The sequence below is a fragment of the Castor canadensis genome, chromosome 4 (assembly GCF_047511655.1).
Source record: "Castor canadensis chromosome 4, mCasCan1.hap1v2, whole genome shotgun sequence".
NCBI lineage: Eukaryota > Metazoa > Chordata > Mammalia > Rodentia > Castoridae > Castor > Castor canadensis.
This window is the reverse complement of record NC_133389.1, coordinates 182885264-182901744: the sequence shown is the minus strand read 5'-3', so window position 1 is coordinate 182901744 and position 16481 is coordinate 182885264. Positions and strand designations below refer to the sequence as shown.

Genomic DNA, 16481 nt, shown 5'->3' with positions numbered 1-16481 from the left:
TTGGGGGTGGAAGTAGGAGTGCAGTCCAGGTCTACTTAGGCAAAACTAAAAGCTGTCTGAAAAACTAAAAGCAAAAGGACGGGATGTGGCCCAAGTGATTGAGAGCTTGCCTAGCAAGCTCCAGGTCCTTTGTTCAATCCCAAGTATGGTAAAATTAGAATTTTAAACAATATGTATAGCTCCACATTTCCAAGGGATTTTAGTCTATAGTTCCCTTCTGTGGCTGTCTTTGTCTGTCTTGGTGTCAGTGTTTTGCTGCCTTTATGAAAATATTCAGAAGTTACCCTTCGTTCCTCTGTGTCCAGAGCAGTTCAGGTAGCATTGCAATGGCCCAGTCCTTGCAGTTCTGGACAAGTCTACCTAGCCTGATGCTGCTGTCCAGTTCTGTGGTGTTTCCAAATGTCTTCATATGTCACTCAGGAGGAGGTGGGGTTTGCTTGTTTTCTGACTCTTGACCCTTGCATAGGCAGTTTTTTTGTTCCAGTACTGGGGATTGAACCCAGGGTTTTGCATATGCTAGGCAAGCCCTCTATCACTGAACTATAGCTCAGCCCTTTTTCAAAAATTTATTTTGACCTGGGAGGCTACAATTGGAAGGATCTCAGCTCTAGGCCAGCCTGGACAAAAGTTTGTGAGATCCCCATCTCAACAGAAAAAAGCTGGACACATTTGTCATCCCAATAACAAGAAGAAGCATAAAATAGGAGGACTGAGGTTCAGGCCAGCCTGAGAAAAAAGCAAGAGACCCTACCCCCAAAACAACAAGAACAAAAGGGCTGAAGGTGTGGCTGAAGCAGTAGAGTACTTGCCTAGCAAGCACAAAATCCTGAGCTCAAATCTCAATACTGCCTCCCCAAAAAGAATTTTTATATTTTGAGACAAGGTCTCACTTCAAACTTTCTGGCCTCCTGCCTCAACCTCTGGAGTAGCTGGGATTACAGGTGAGTACCACCAGGCCACACTGAACAGGAAATTTGTCTCTTCTCTATTCTTTCCTATTTTCTTTCCCCTCTTGTACCTCCTACTGGTCCTCTCTCCCTTCCCTTTGTCTTAAACCTTTGTCTCTCTGAATAATGGGAATTACAATACTGCCTTCTTTGTTTTGAGGATTAAATGGAACCCTTTATTTGCTTTTTGTTTTATTCTGTTTTGGTTTTTTGTCAGTACTGGGGTTTGAACTCAGAGCCTCATATTCAGGAGCTCTATTACTTGAGCTCCAGCCCCAGCCCAAATGAAACATGAAACTCTAGAGCTGGCTCACTTGTTTCTTTTTGTCTGCACTGCCTTCTGTCCTCTGTCTCCTACTCTCTTACCTTTCTCTTTCCTCGCCCCTGTGCTTGTGTGTCCCAGGTCTCCTTTCTCTTTTCCCCTTCCTCTTTCTCTGCCTTCACACTGTTCCCCTTTTCTATCTTTCCCTCACCCCCAACCTTGGCCTATCCTTGCCTCTGTCCTGGGCTTCTCTTCTTTGTCTTTCTCTAGCCTTCCTCTGCACAGCCTTCCTACTATCTGACCTGCTGTCCTGCCCTTCTGGCAGTGGGTATGAAAGGGGTAACAGCCCAGCGTCTGCAGGGCAGGTGGCATCTTCTCCTTGTTTCTTCCCTGCAGGATTCAAGCCCTTAACCTACTGGGGCAATACTTTGGCCACCATTTTCACCATGCTGAGAGAGGCCTGCCAACGCCCTGAGAAGCAGGACGCCCATGGAAGCGTTGCCTGTGCTCACCAAAGTGAGTGCTCTGGGGGAGTCAAGCCAGGCCACACTGGAGAAGAGCCTGAGATGGAGGCCTAGTGCCACCTCCCTGTTTATAGCCATGGTGCTCACACACAGCCCCTGCTGGTCTGACCTCTGGCAGCCCACAAAGCAGAGGTCCAGTGCAGGACAGGGCTTTTAACCAAACCTGAGACTTCCTAAAGCACTATGTGCGACTTTGGGGATGCTGGGACAAATTCAGGAGGGAGATCCATATGAACTGGCTCGTAAGATGGGATGTAATGGCTATAGAACTAGCCTTGAGACCAGACTCTCATTTTCTAGCTAAGGATCTAGTGAGAAACCCCAAAACTCGAGATTCTCAAAGGAGCCTGGCCATTGCTGCTGCTGGCTCCTCATCAAGAATCCCCCGACAGGTCCTGCTGGCTCTTGTTTTTTGTCCTCTGTCTTTCCTTGGCTCAAGACTCACCAACTGCAATGCTGAGTCCTGGGACTTCTTCTGGAGGCCTGGCTGTGGCTGTGCTGTGCAAGAGCAGACAAGGTATGGGACTCTGTGGGACCTGAACAGACCCGAGGGTGGGGAGGGGAGACCCTACTTAAACCCCTGAGGGCAGCCTGTGTTCCCTGTGACTAGAAGAAGTTTCACCAGGAAATTTCACTGACTCCTGGGGTGGGTGCTGTCAAGGCCTCTGCCTTAAGGAGAACGTAATTTCAGGGGAGGGGAGAGGGGGGACTGACACTTCCTGATCTTTAGTATGTAGGACACAAAGCCAAGACAGAAATACAACCAGGAGGGTTGTGGAAAAGGGACAAGCAGGCCTCAAGGAAGGCTGCTTAGAGGAGGTAGCAAGTGAATCCTGCAGGATTTGGAGGTTGGAAAGATGGGGCAAAGCTCCCAGGCTTTTTTGTTGGTGGGGATGTGGCTGTGTTGGGGAGGGGTATCACCCTGGAGTACTACTGCCTTCTGTGCTTACCTGCTTCTCTGTCTTCCTTTCTTTCCTGTTGTATGCAGAGCCTGCACACTCTGGGTCTGCTCCTCACAGTTTCCTGGGCAACAGCTTCCTGCAGTCATAACTGGAAGGCTGTGGGACTCCCTCACAAGCAACTACACTCCCTACCCTCCCTGGAAAAGGGCTGACAGCCAGAGCAGGGAGGGTATGTAGTGCCTGCATACCCTGAAAGGGTGCACCTAATTCTGTAGGCCTCTCACCTTAGATGATGAGTGATCTGTTGCTGTGTAACAAATTACCCCACAACTTAGCAGTTTACAGCAAGCATTATCTCACAGGTTCTGTGGGTCCGTGATCCAGGCCACTGAGTGCGCACCTCTGCCTCCAGGCTTCTCACAAGACTGTAGTCAGGGTTCTGGACTGGGCCTGTGGTCTCTGGGAAGGCTCTGCTGAGATGATTTAGTGAGCTACTGAACTTACTCCCACAGTTGTTGGCAGGATTCAGTTCCTCACTAGCAAATCCACGGAGGACCTTGTTCTTGTCTTTTTGTTTGAGTGAGGCCTCACTCAGTTCTTTGCCACATGGGCCTCGCCACAGCTCAGCCCCCAATATGGCAGGTGACTGCCATCTGATTGAGCAAAGGAGAGGATGTGTGGCAGGCCCCTGTAACCTAATTTCACAAGGGATGTCCTGTTGATTTTTGCTGCATTCTGTTGGTGTGAGTTCAGCCCACACTCAAGGGGATGGCATTACGCAGCGTGTACATAACACAAAGGGAGAACGCTAAAGGCCACCTCAGGAGCCACCTGGCATAGCTCACCTCATCACTATCTGTGTCTCTGCTCTTCTCCTGTCCCCAGCTGTCTGGGAGTGGGTCTCGCCAGAGAGCACACCACTGGTCAGTACAGCGTTGCTCTGATGTTACTTTTTACGTTCTAGGTAGCTGTAGCCAGAGCTACAGTAACAGGACAGGCTCTGATTACACCTTTCCCCAGATTGTCCTGAGTACTGTGAAAGCAGCTCATCTTCAGCTTCTGAGTTACTCCCTCTCCCTTTCCCTCAGATCTGGATTGGGCCCAGTCTGTGCTTCCAAAGGTCCCTGAAGGGGTAGAGGGGATGGAGGAGCACTGGGGAAATGGCAGGACAGTGTGAAAGAGAGCTCCACCCCGGAACCCTTGCACATATCCACACAGGATGCACAGACAAGGCTTACAGTATAGCGGAGCCTTTCATCACAGGGCAGTCATGTTTTCTCACTGTCTTCCTGCTCAAGGTCCCTGAGAAGCTGGCACCTTTGGCTGCTCTTCTTCTGTTGACTGTGCCAGTAATAAACTGAGTCTACAAAGGTCTGTTTTTTTAGTGCTGGAGATGGAACCCAGGGCCTTGTGCAGGCTAATAAGCACATGGTCTAGCACTGAGTTACATCCCCAGCCCTGAGCTTGTGTTTTCTCTACTGGTGAATGTTAGCCTTGGCTTAACAAGATGGAAGGAGAGCTAGGAGAGAGGCAAAGGGAAGGGGAAGAGGGCCCAGGCCCTACCCTAGTTTTAGAGAATACTCCATACTTCCCCTTGCCCAGTGTCAGATTCTGCTGCTTGCCCTTTGTCCTCCAATGTTCCATCCATCCTTCCCCCTTAAGGCCTGACTACTTCCTAAGGATATCTGAACCAGACTGATCCCTGCTAACCTGCCTGGAGAGACTCAGAAGGTGGAAGGGAGCTCATCCTGGACCTTGCCAGCCCCTAGATGGAGCAACAGTTGAAGCAAATCATGGGCCAGAACCACCTTTTCCCCAACACTTGATAGTGGAGATATGCAAACATATGGCAAAGTGAACTTGCATTGCGCATCTAGAGAGCCCCCTAAATGTACCACTCATTTTGTCACTTCCTCACATCTAAACCTTTAGTCCATTGCATTTTGGTGCATTTTAAATAGGCTTCCGTATACTTTTCCCTGAAACAGTTCTGCATGGACATCACTATAGTTCATTATTTACGCTTTTCTTTTGATGTAAAGCTTACAATGCAGTGTCTACTTGTAAATGCACAATTTTTTAAATGCATTTACTGTTCTCACAAATGCAGACACCTCTGTAACCCAAACTCAGGACCCTAAGCATGACTATCAGTTCAGAAGTCTCCCTCACACTCCTTCACAGGGCAACCTTCACTATCCTGATATTGAAGCTTGATGCCACTGTGACTAACAGTGCTAAAAAGAATGTCAAGGCCAGTTCTGAAGTTAAGCTTGCAGTAAGCAAATTTGTGAGTCAAAATCCACACAGGATTTTTTTCTTTTTTTTTTTTTTGAGATACTGGGGGTTTGAACTCAGGGCCTTCACCTTGAGCCAGTCTGCCAGTTCTTTTTTGCAAAGGGTTTTTCCGAGATAGGATCTTATGAACCATTTGCCTGGGCTGGATTTGAACCCCAGTCCTCCTGATCTCTGCCTCCTGAGTAGCTAGGATTACAGGCGTGAGTCACCAGCACCCGACAGGATGTTAATTTATGACAAATGATTGAAGACCAGGCACAGACCAGCCGCGGTGGGAACTACTTACTGCTTGACTTCTGAGTGGGGGTTCTCTTCTGACCTGTACTGGAGGTGGTGGGAGAGGGAGGTCCAGTCCCCTAGTTGGGGAGACCCTCCCTACTCCAGGGGCTTGTGGTGCTGGACATTGCTGACCCCTTCTACCTCTACTACTAGTGAGGAGGTCCAGGGTGCTGGGAGACAGGACCAAGTAGGACGAGGGTTCCGGTGCAACTTGAAGGCGTGTAGAGAAGAGAGGGACGTTAGCCACCTGCCCTCTCACCCCTCCGGCCCCTGGATGTGGGGCCCCACGCTTGGCTCCCCCAAAGTAGATCCTCGCCTTCCCCACCTCCACCTGCCGGGGAGCTGTCACTGGGGAACAGAATTCCATATTGCACAGCACCCCTGCCCTGAGGAGGGAGCTGCAAGTGCCCCTCCAGGGTGATATCTGTGCCCCTAGCCCTGCCATCATCTGCTTTCCCTGATCTGGTCTCCAAAGTGCTGCCTCTGCAGTCTCTGCTCCCGAGGCCTTTCCATCGATGGTCAGGATGGTTCTCAAGCTTTACTGCAGGCCCTTGACCCGGTGGTGGGGCTCAGGTCCAGGGCAACTGCAGGGAGTTGCTCAGCTGACAAAGTCAGAAGCCTGGGTATAGCAGGCCTAGCTGTGAGGCTGGGGCAAGTTACCTGTCCTCTGGGCCTCAGCTTTCCAGCCTGCAAGGAGATGATACTGAATTTTGCCCGTCAGGGTTGTCAGATTAAATGAGTTCTAGTGAGTTGTATTCTTACAACGACCTTATCCACATTTTTCAGATGGAGGGGACAGAAGGCATGGGACAGAGAAGTTAATAATTTACTTAGGGTCACACAGCCAGCTGAGTGGCAGAGGATGGAAGTGAGGCGGCAGCTGGCAGTGGTAACACCAGTGCCAAGAGAGACCCAGTGCCTGGGCAGGGGAGTGAGGGTGGGCTGAGCATTTGGGTTTTGTGTTAGGGCAGCTGCAGCGGTGAGGGCTTCAGTGTGTGGGGGGATGGGGGTTCTGATCTGCCTTTTGTATTGGAGGCCTATCTGTCTGGACATCAGGAACGGCCTGGAGAATTGGAAAGCAGGGTGATGGGTGGGGTGTTAGGGGTGGGAAGGCTAAGGAAAGCCCCAAGTTGGAACTTTCAGGACCAGGCCATTGGGGAAAGGGAGTGATTTGGATGGTGGTGGCCAAAGGGAGGGTGCCCAGAAAAAAAAATTAATTGCATGTAAAATTATTTCAGATAAAAATTCCTTTCAGATTATTTAAGTCAAGTAAGTGGCTACTTTGTGTAAATCAGATGAAAAATTCGATATCTAAAGACACTTTAGTTTTCCATATCTCCATTTCAACTATGCAATCAGGACACCTGCCAAGTTGCTATTTGCTGTGTACTTTCCCCGTAATAATTGACTATCATCCAGTGATGGCTCATTTCCAATTTCTCTACTTTTTAATTTATTTTAAAATTCAGGCAATATATTAGTATCTCTTGCTAAAATGAACAGACATAAAACATACTTTTGAAGTTAACTTTTATGAAAACATTCCAAGAGCAGATTAGAAGCTTCCTTCTAATCATCAGCTTATGATGATAGAGTCAGGGTGACAAAAGATTATATTGCCAAGAGAGAATGGAAGGAAGAGCATCTGGAATCAAGAAAAAAGGCAACAGAACAGCCATAAAGTATGGAGAAATGGAAGGGCAATGCAGAGAAGAGTAGTCAAGAGTCTGGAGCGTCAGCCCTGCAGGGGATTGGTAGGGGTGGGGGCAAAGCTGCAACCACAAGTTATTCTGTCATTTGTTGTAGTTGTTTTCTCCTTTCTGAGAAGGTTAATCACTAAAAAGACCATTGCTATGCCGGGTGCCAGTGGTTCATGCCTGTAATCCTAGCTACTCAGGAGGAAGAGATCAGGAAGATCATGGTTTGAAGCCAGCCTGGGCAAATAGTTCATGAGACCCTATCTTGAAAAGAAATCATCACAAAAAAGGGCTGTTGGAGTGGCTCAAGGTGTAGGTCCTGAGTTCAAACCCTAGCACCATAAAAAAAGACCTCTCTGTAAAACCAGAAGAGATATCTATCCTAACAGAGGTACAAATCAAACTCAGAAACACAAGAAATATGAAAAAGTAAGGCAATGTGACTCCTCCAAAATTTCAAAACTCTTCAAAAACTGAATCCAAACATACTGAAATGGTTTAAGTCTAGTTTTAAAAATGATCAAGGACCTCGAAGAGAATTCAAATAAGCAGATGAGTGAAGTAGAGAAGTCAGTTCAAGACCTGGACAAGAAATTGAGCAATTCGGATGAGAAATTCAGCAAAGAGACAGAGGCTGGTAGAAAAAAATGGAAATCTTAGAAATGAAAAGCTCAATAAATCAAACAAAATCTCATGAAAAAGCAATGGCAATAGAGTAGACCAGGTGGAAGAGAGAGTTTCAGAGACTGGAGACAAGGTTGGGGAATTACTACATTTACACAGAAATAAAGAAAAAAATGTCCTGGGCATATAGCTCAGTGCTGCAGTACTTGTCTAGCATGGATGCCAAGTTTCAACCCCACAACTGCAAAAAAAAAAAAAAAATTAGGGGTGTGTGTGTACACATAATAAGATGGAAGAAAAAAGAAAGCCAGGCATGGTGGGTCATGCCTGTAATACCAGCAACCAGAAGGCTGAAGCAGGAGGATTGTGAGTTGAGGGCAGCCTGGGCTACCTAGTGAGACAGTGTCTCAAAAAAAAATTAAGAGCTGGTAGAGTGGCTCAAGTGGTAAGGCACCTGACTAGCAACCATGAGGCCCTGAGTTCAAACCTCAGTACCATCCCCCAAAAAATTAAACCAAAAGAACAAAAAAATCAGTCATGACCACAGCATACAAGACCTCTAGAATACAGTTGAGAGACCAAATCTATGAATCTGTGGTGCTGAAGAAAGAACTAAAGTACCAATTAAGGCACAGAAAAAAAATTAATAAAATTATAGCAAAAGTTTCCCCAAATCTAGGGAAAGAAATGGACAACCCAAGTACATGAGGTATTTAGAACCCCAACTAGACATGACTGGAAAAAAAAGTCATATGATAGTTAAACTGCCAAGAGTGCAGAACAAAGAATGCCGAAAGCTGCAAGAGAGAAGAGCCATGTTGTTTACAAAAGCGAGCCCACGAGAATAACAGAAGAGTCCTTGGCAGAAACTATAAAGGTGAGAAGACCACGGAATGATGTATTTCAAGCTCTGAAACGAAATAACTGCCAACCAAGACTACTATACCCAGCAAAATTATCCTTTAAAACTGAAAGAGAAATTAAACCCTGGCAAGATAAGCTTAAATTAAAACTACTAAGCCAGCATTACAGAAGATATTTAAAGAAATACTAAAAGCACAGAAGAGGAAGAAAGATATACATAAGAATGAGAGTTCAGGAAGAATAAATCTCACTAGGAGAATAGGTAAGCAACTGAGAAGTAGGAAAGAAGCAAACATTATTATTATTGGAGGTACTGGGATTTGAACTCAGGACCTTACACTTGCTAGGTAGGTCCTCTACATTTGAGCCATGCCACTCAGTACTTTTGTTTTAGTTTTTTTTTTTGTGGGATGGTTTTTGAACGCAGGGCTTTGCACTTGCTAGGCAGGTTCTCTGCTGCTTAAGCCAGACCTCCAGCCCTTTTTGCTCTGTTATTTTGGAAATAGGGTCTCACTTTTGCCAAGGCCAGCCTTGATCACAACCTTTTTTCTTTTTTATTGTTTTATTATTCATATGTGCATACAAGGCTTGGGTCATTTCTCCCCCCTGCCCCCCACCCCCTCCCTTACCACCCACTCCACCCCCTCCCTCTCCCCCCCAACCCCCTCAATACCCAGCAGAAACTATTTTGCCCTTATCTCTAATTTTGTTGAAGAGAGCAATAATAGGAAGGAACAAGTGTTTTTGCTGGTTGAGATAAGGATAGCCAAACAGGGAGTTGACTCACATTAATTTCCTGTGCGTGTGCGTTACCTTCTAGGTTAATTCTTTTTGATCTACCCTTTTCTCTAGTTCCTGGTCCCCTTCTCCTATCGGCCTCTGTTGCTTTTAAGGTATCTGCTTTAGTTTCTCTGCATTAAGGGCAACAAATGCTAGCTAATTTTTTAGGTGTCTTACCTATCCTCACACCTCCCTTGTGTGCTCTCGCTTTTATCATGTGCTCAAAGTCCAATCCCCTTGTTGTGTTTGCCCTTGATCTAATGTCCACATATGAGGGAGAACATACAATTTTTGGTCTTTTGGGCCAGGCTAACCTCACTCAGAATGATGTTCTCCAATTCCATCCATTTACCAGCGAATGATAACATTTCGTTCTTCTTCATGGCTGCATAAAATTCCATTGTGTATAGATACCACATTTTCTTAATCCATTCGTCAGTGGTGGGGCATCTTGGCAGTTTCCATAACTTGGCTATTGTGAATAGTGCCGCAATAAACATGGGTGTGCAGGTGCCTCTGCAGTAACCTGTGTCACAGTCTTTTGGGTATATCCCCAAGAGTGGTATTGCTGGATCAAATGGTAGATCAATGTTTAGCTTTTTAAGTAGCCTCCAAATTTTTTTCCAGAGTGGTTGTACTAGTTTACATTCCCACCAGCAGTGTAAGATCTTTCAGTCTTTTCAATATATGCACTCATGGCTATAAACTTTCCTCTCAGGACTGCCTTTGCTGTGTCTCATAGGTTCCGGTAGGTTGTGTTTTCATTTTCATTGACTTCCAGGAACTTTTTAATTTCCTCTTTTATTTCATCGATGATCCATTCTTCATTAAGTAATGAGTTATTTAGTTTCCAGCTGTTTGCATGTTTTTTGTCTTTACTTTTGTTGTTGAGTTCTACTTTTACTGCATTGTGATCAGATAGTATGCACGGTATAATTTCTATTTTCTTATATTTGCTGAGGCTTGCTTTGTGCCCTAGGATATGATCTATTTTGGAGAAGGTTCCATGGGCTGCTGAGAAGAATGTATATTGTGTAGAAGTTGGATGAAATGTTCTGTAGACATCAAGTAGGTCCATTTGATCTATTGTATATTTTAGATCTTCGATATCTTTATTGATTTTTTGTTTAGATGATCAATCTATTGATGATAATGGGGTGTTAAAGTCTCCCACAACCACTGTGTTGGCATTAATATATGCTTTTAGGTCTTTCAGGGTATGTTTGATGAAATTGGGTGCGTTGACATTGGGTGCATACAGGTTGATGATTATTATTTCCTTTTGGTCTATTTCCCCTTTTAACAATCATTCTATCTTTAACCTTCCCTCTGTTGCTGGGATGATAGACCTGTGCTACCATGCCTAGCTTTTTTCCATTGACATGGGGGGTCTCAAAAATCTTTAGGCAAGCACCACTGTGCCCAGCTATTGATCGAGATGGCATCTTGCAAACTTTTTGCCACGGCTGGCTTCAAACCATGATCCTCCCAATCTAAGCCTCTCAAGTAGCTAGGATTACAGGGATGAGCCATCAGTGCCCAGCTTGCTTTAGTAATCTTTCAAATAGAGTCTTGTGTTTATGTCTGGGCTGGCCTGGATCACAATTCACCTATTTATGCTTCCCATGTAACTGGGATAAAGATGTGTGCCATCACATACAGTGTTTGAGATGGGGTCTTGTGAACTTTTTTCTCAGGACTGAGCTTGAATCAAAATCCTCCTGAGTAACTAGGATTACAGGTGTGAGACACTATACTCAGCAGAAGCAAATATTATTAACTCAGTAAGCCACTGAACCTCTAAGATAAAGAAGGGAGATGCTAGTTTATACCTCTCAATAATAACCCAAAATGTAAAAAATCTTATCTCTTCAGTTAAAAGAAGGAAGCTGACTGAATGGAATAAAAACCAAGATCCAACTTTCTGCTATCTACAAGAAACTTACCTCACTGGCAAAGACACACAGACTAAGTGAAAGGGTGGAAGATGATATTCTAAGCAAACAGAATCCTAAAGCAAGCAGGATTAACTATACTTAACTCTGACAAAGCATACTTCAATCCAAAATTAGAAAGGATAAAGAAAGTCACTACATATTAATAAAGGAAAAAAACCATCAAGAAAAGGTAATAATTGTAAATACATATACACTGAATATACATATGTATGCACCCAATTTCATAAAACACTACTGTATAAAAAGGGACAGAGGCCTGGAGGTGATAGTAGTGGGTGCCTTCAGTATCCAGTCTTGCTCACAGATTGATCATCTAGACAAAAAAAAAAAATCATCAAAGAAACTTCATAGTTAAGCTACACACAGATCAAATGGACTACAGCTGCAGAGTGCACATTGCTCCCAGCATCCCATGGAACTTTCTTCAAAATAGATCACATTTTAGGCTATAAAGCAAGTCTTAAGAAACACAAAAAATACTAAAATAACTTCTTATATTTCACCAGAACTTAATGGAATAAAAGTAGAGACTAAAAAGACTATACAAACATTCAGACACTAAGCAATATACTTTTGAGTGATCAGTATCATTGAAGAAATTAGGGAGGGAATTTAAAATTTCTTAAAATCAAGTGAAAATGAAAACATAACATACCAGAACCTGTGGGACACAGCAAAGACATTTCTAACAGAGAAGTTTAGAGCTATGTGTGTATACATTAACAATCAGATCTCAAATAAGTAATCTTTGAGGTCTTAGAAAACAAAAATACGTCAAACCCCAAATTAATAGATGCAAAGAAATAATACATTTTAGGGCAGAAATTAATGAAATGGAGAATAACAGAACAATACAAAGAATTTATGAAACGAGTTCTAGAGTTGATTCTTTAAAAAGATTACAAACCCAAATGAGAGAGAGAGAGAGAGAGAGAGAGAAGACGCAAATTAGTAAAATTAGAGATGAAAGGGGGGATATAACAGATACAACTAAAATCAAGAGCGTCGTTAGGGACTATTGTGAAATCTAATATTACACTAGAAAATCTATAAGAAATGGTTAAATTTGTAGACACATATGACCTACCAAAATTGAACCAAAAGGTTATAAATCACCTAAACACATCTACAATGAGCAATGAGATTGAAGAAGTAATAGTCTCCCAAAAAAGAAAAGCCCAGGATTAGATGGATTCATTGCTGAATTCTATCAGACGTTTAAAGAATTAACACCAATGACCCTCAAACTATTCTATAAAATAGAAAGGAAAGAAACACTTCCAAATGCATTCTATGAAGCCAGTATTACCCTGATACCAAACCTGGATAATGATACAACAAAAAAAGAAAAAATACAGACCAGTTTTTTTGATGACCATGCAAGCCATGTCAGGCATGGTGGTACAAACCTGTAATCCTGGGATGTGGGAGGTTGAGACAGGAGACGTTTGAGGCCAACCTACGCTAACTGGTGAGACCCTGTCTCAAAAAAAAAGAAAAGCCAAACAATAAAAAAAAATCACACAAAACCAATGTAAAATAAAAAAAAAAAACCTGCCACCAAATTCAATACATATTTAAAAGATCATACATCATGTTAAGTTGGCTTCATTCCAGGGATACAAGGATTTCAACAAATCAATAAATGTAATACACCGCATAAATAAAATTAAGCTTAAAAAATCACATCATCTGATCTGGGGGATATAGCTTGGTAGAGTGTTTGCAGAGCATACACAAGGCCATGGGTTTAATCCCCACTATGACAGGAAAAAAAATCACAGGGTCACCTCAATGGATGCAGAAAAGATCTTGAACAAACTTCAACATCTCTTCATGATAAAAGCCCTGAAGAAACTAGAAATATAAGGATCATAACTCAACATAAGAAAGGCTATATGTGACAAACCTATAGCCAACATTACACCAGATGGGGAAAAACTGAAAACATTTCCTCTAAAATCAGAAACAAGTTAAGATTGTCCCTTGCTCCACTGTTACTCAGTATAGTGATTGAATTTTTTTTCCATAATTTATTTAGTTTTTTCTTCTTTTCTCCTTTTATTTTTTTGTTTTTACATTTACTTACATATGTATACATTGTTTATGCCACCTCCATTGAATTCTTAGGCAGAGTAATAAGGAAAGAGAAAGCAATAAAAAGGATACAGATAAGAAAGGAAGAAGTCAAATTATTTCTCTTTGCAAATAATATGATCCTCTACTTAAAAGACCCTGAAGACTTCACCAGAAATGTTAAAAACACTTTCAGCAAAGTAGCAAGATTCAAAATCAGCATACAAAAAACAGTAGTTTTTCCATAAATCCATAATGAACATGCTAAGAAAAAAATTAGAGAAACAATCCCACTCACAATAGTCTCAAAAAAAAAATACCCAGTAATAAATCTAACCAAGGTGAAAGACCTCTACAATGAAAAGTATAAAATACTGAAGAAATTGAAGGACACACTAGAAGATGAAAACATCTCCCATGTTCATGGATCAGAAGAATTAACAAATTACCAAAAAATCACCTACAGGTTCAATACAATCCCCATCAAAATTACACTACCATTCGTCACAGAAACAGAAAAATCAATCCTAAAATTCCTATGGAAGCACAAAAGACCCCAAATAGCTAAAGCAATCCTGAGCAAAAAGAGCAAGGCTGTAGGAATCACAATAGCTGATTTCTAATTATACTAGAGAGCCACAGTAACCAAAACACAGGGTACTTGCACCAAGACAGACATGCAAACCAGCGGAGTAGAACAGAGGACCAGAAATAAAACCATGTGCTTCAGTCATCTGATTCCTGACAAAAAGGCCAAAAACCATACATGTACCTCTTCAACAAATGTGGGAAAAAGGTTATCCACGTGCAGAAGACTGAAATTAGATTCCTGTCTCTCACCCTGTACAAAAATAAATTCAAAATGGATAAAAGACCTTAATATAAGACTTGAATCTTCGAAAATACCAGAAGAAAACATAGGGAAAACACTTCAAAATATAGTCATAGTTAACAATTTTTTGGACTGGCGGAGTGGCTTAAATGGTAGAGTGCCTGCCTAGCAAGCGTGAGGCCCTAAGTTCAAACCCCAATACCACCACCAAAAGAAACAAAACAAAAAAACTTTCCCTATAGATTCCAATAGTTTAGGAAACTATAGCAAGAATTGGCAAATGGGATTGCATCAAGCTAAAAAAAAATCCCTCTGTACATAAAATGAAACAATTACCAGAGTGAAGAGATAAGAGTCAGCCTACAGTAGGAGAAAAATCTTAAACTGGCAGTATTTTTATTCAGAATATAGAAAGAACTAAAAAAATTGAACACCAAAGCAAGAAAAAAATCCAACCAACAAATGGGCAAATGAATTGAGCAAAAATGGAAGTACAAATGGCTGACAAATATGTGGACAAAGTGTTCATCTTTAGTCACCAGGGAATTCAGATCAAAACAACATCGAGATTCCACCTCATCATGGTCAGAATGGTGACCATCAAGAAAACAAATGCTGGCAAGGATGCCGGACAAGAGGAGTCCTGTCCACTGCTGGTCGAGCCGGTGGAAATCAGCATAGACACTGTCCAAGAAACTGAAATTAGAACTGCTCCGTGATCCTGTCTCCCATTCCTGGGTATATACGCGAAGGATTCAAAGTCAGCTTACAGCAGAGGCAACTGTATACCCTGTTTATTGCAGCACTGTTCACAATAGCCAAGCTCTGGAATCAGACTAGGTGCCAATCTCCACATGTATGAATGAAGAGAATGTGATGTACATAAACAACGTAGTATTACTCATCATAAAGAAGAAGAAAATTGTTATTTGCAGAAATTGAGTGGAACTGGAGATCATTCTGTTAAATGAAATAGACAAATATCGAGCTGGCAGCTTGGCTTAAGTGGTAGAAAGTCTGCCTAAAAAGCACAAGACTCTGAGTTCAAACCCCAGTACTGCCCCCCACACCCCCCCCCCCGCAAAAAAAGACATATAGCACGTTATCTCTCATATGTAGAATCTAGATTTTAAAAAATATGAAAGTAGAGGGGGGACTATTTGGGGGGGAAGGGACATAATTTTTATTTTTAAACACTGAAAGTTTCATATAGGCGATTATAGCTTTTGTTTAAAAAATAATTATATTTGCCAATAGTATTTTTATTTTTTTACAGAAGCCAGTTCTCTAAATCTGTAGCTTCACTTAATAGATTTTACAGAATCATAACCTCCTGAATACATTGCTAGAATCCCTTAAAAATAAAAATTCATACAAGATATTTTTAGTTAACACATTTAAACAAACAACAGAGGTGAAACTTAAATGCATATTATTAAATGTAAGAAGTCTGCTACGGTTTGGATGTGACTTGTCCCCAGCAAAACTGATGTTGAGGCTTGGTCCCCAATAAAACAAGATTGAGGAGTGCTGGGGCCTTTAAGAGACAATTGGGATGGTGGGTTTGTCACATTCCTGAGGGGATCAATGCAGTTCTCCTAACAGTGGCTTCAGTACCTTGAGCGGTCAGCCTCCCGTCTGTCTCCTCCCTCCATCCTTCTCTCTCTCTCTCTCTCTCTCTCTCTCTCTCTCTCTCTCACACACACATTCACTTCTTGCATGTACCTGCTTCCATTTCTGTTTTTCCACTATGCTGTGACACAGCATGATGCCCCCAGCAGATGCTAAGTAGATGCCAGACCATGCTCTGGGACCTCCAGAACGCTGAGCTTTTAAATAAATGTATTTTCTTTATAACTTTCACAGCTTCAGATGTTTTATTATAACAACAAAAAATGGACTAAGACAAAGACAATCTGAAAAGACTACATGCTGTATGATTCCAAATGTATCTTTCCAAACATGACATTCTGGAAAGGCTCTGCCTCTGTGAGGCAGTAAAAAAAAAAAAAAGATCATAGGTTGCCAGAGCACAGTAGGGAAGGAGGGCGGAATAGGCAGAGCATGGATCTTTTTTTCTTTTTCTTTTTTTGGCAGTAATGGGGTTTGAACTCAGGACCTTATGCTTGCTAGGCAGGCACTCTACCACTAGAGCCCCTCCACCAGCCCCATGGATGGATTTTAGGGCAATGAAAATACTATGTATGTCACCATAATGCTGGAACATGTTTTTATGTATTTGCCCAAACACATAGAAAATGGACATGCCCATCAAAAATGGACGTACGTACTTGTTTATGCATTCATTCATTTATGCAACCATTGTTTTTGAGTACCCATTTTGTGCCAGATGCTGGGGGCACAGTACCGAGCGAAATCAGACCTAGTTCCTCACCTCCTACGGCTTGCATCCTTATGGGAGACTGAGTGATTAACCA

The 16481-nt window shown here is 42.6% G+C and overlaps 1 protein-coding gene and 1 long non-coding RNA gene across 9 annotated transcripts in view; both read left to right on the top strand.

Moving 5' to 3' along the window:
• Ilkap (ILK associated serine/threonine phosphatase) overlaps positions 1 to 16481 on the top strand; it is a 49649-nt gene that overhangs the window by 2465 nt on the left and 30703 nt on the right. For 7 of the 8 annotated variants that reach the window (XM_074072128.1, XM_074072123.1, XM_074072126.1 and 4 more), the window contains exons 2-3: positions 1606 to 1725; positions 2126 to 2250. In XM_074072128.1, coding sequence (XP_073928229.1) covers positions 2187 to 2250 — 64 coding nt within the window. In that variant the 5' untranslated portion in view covers positions 1606 to 1725; positions 2126 to 2186. Of the gene's footprint in view, positions 1 to 1605; positions 1726 to 2125; positions 2251 to 16481 lie in introns of those variants that run through there. The other variant, XM_074072133.1, reaches the window with a different exon arrangement.
• Positions 9051 to 15769, top strand: LOC141422676 (uncharacterized). The gene is made up of 2 exons (XR_012447438.1): positions 9051 to 10245; positions 11053 to 15769. It is a non-coding gene; the product is annotated as an uncharacterized lncRNA (long non-coding RNA).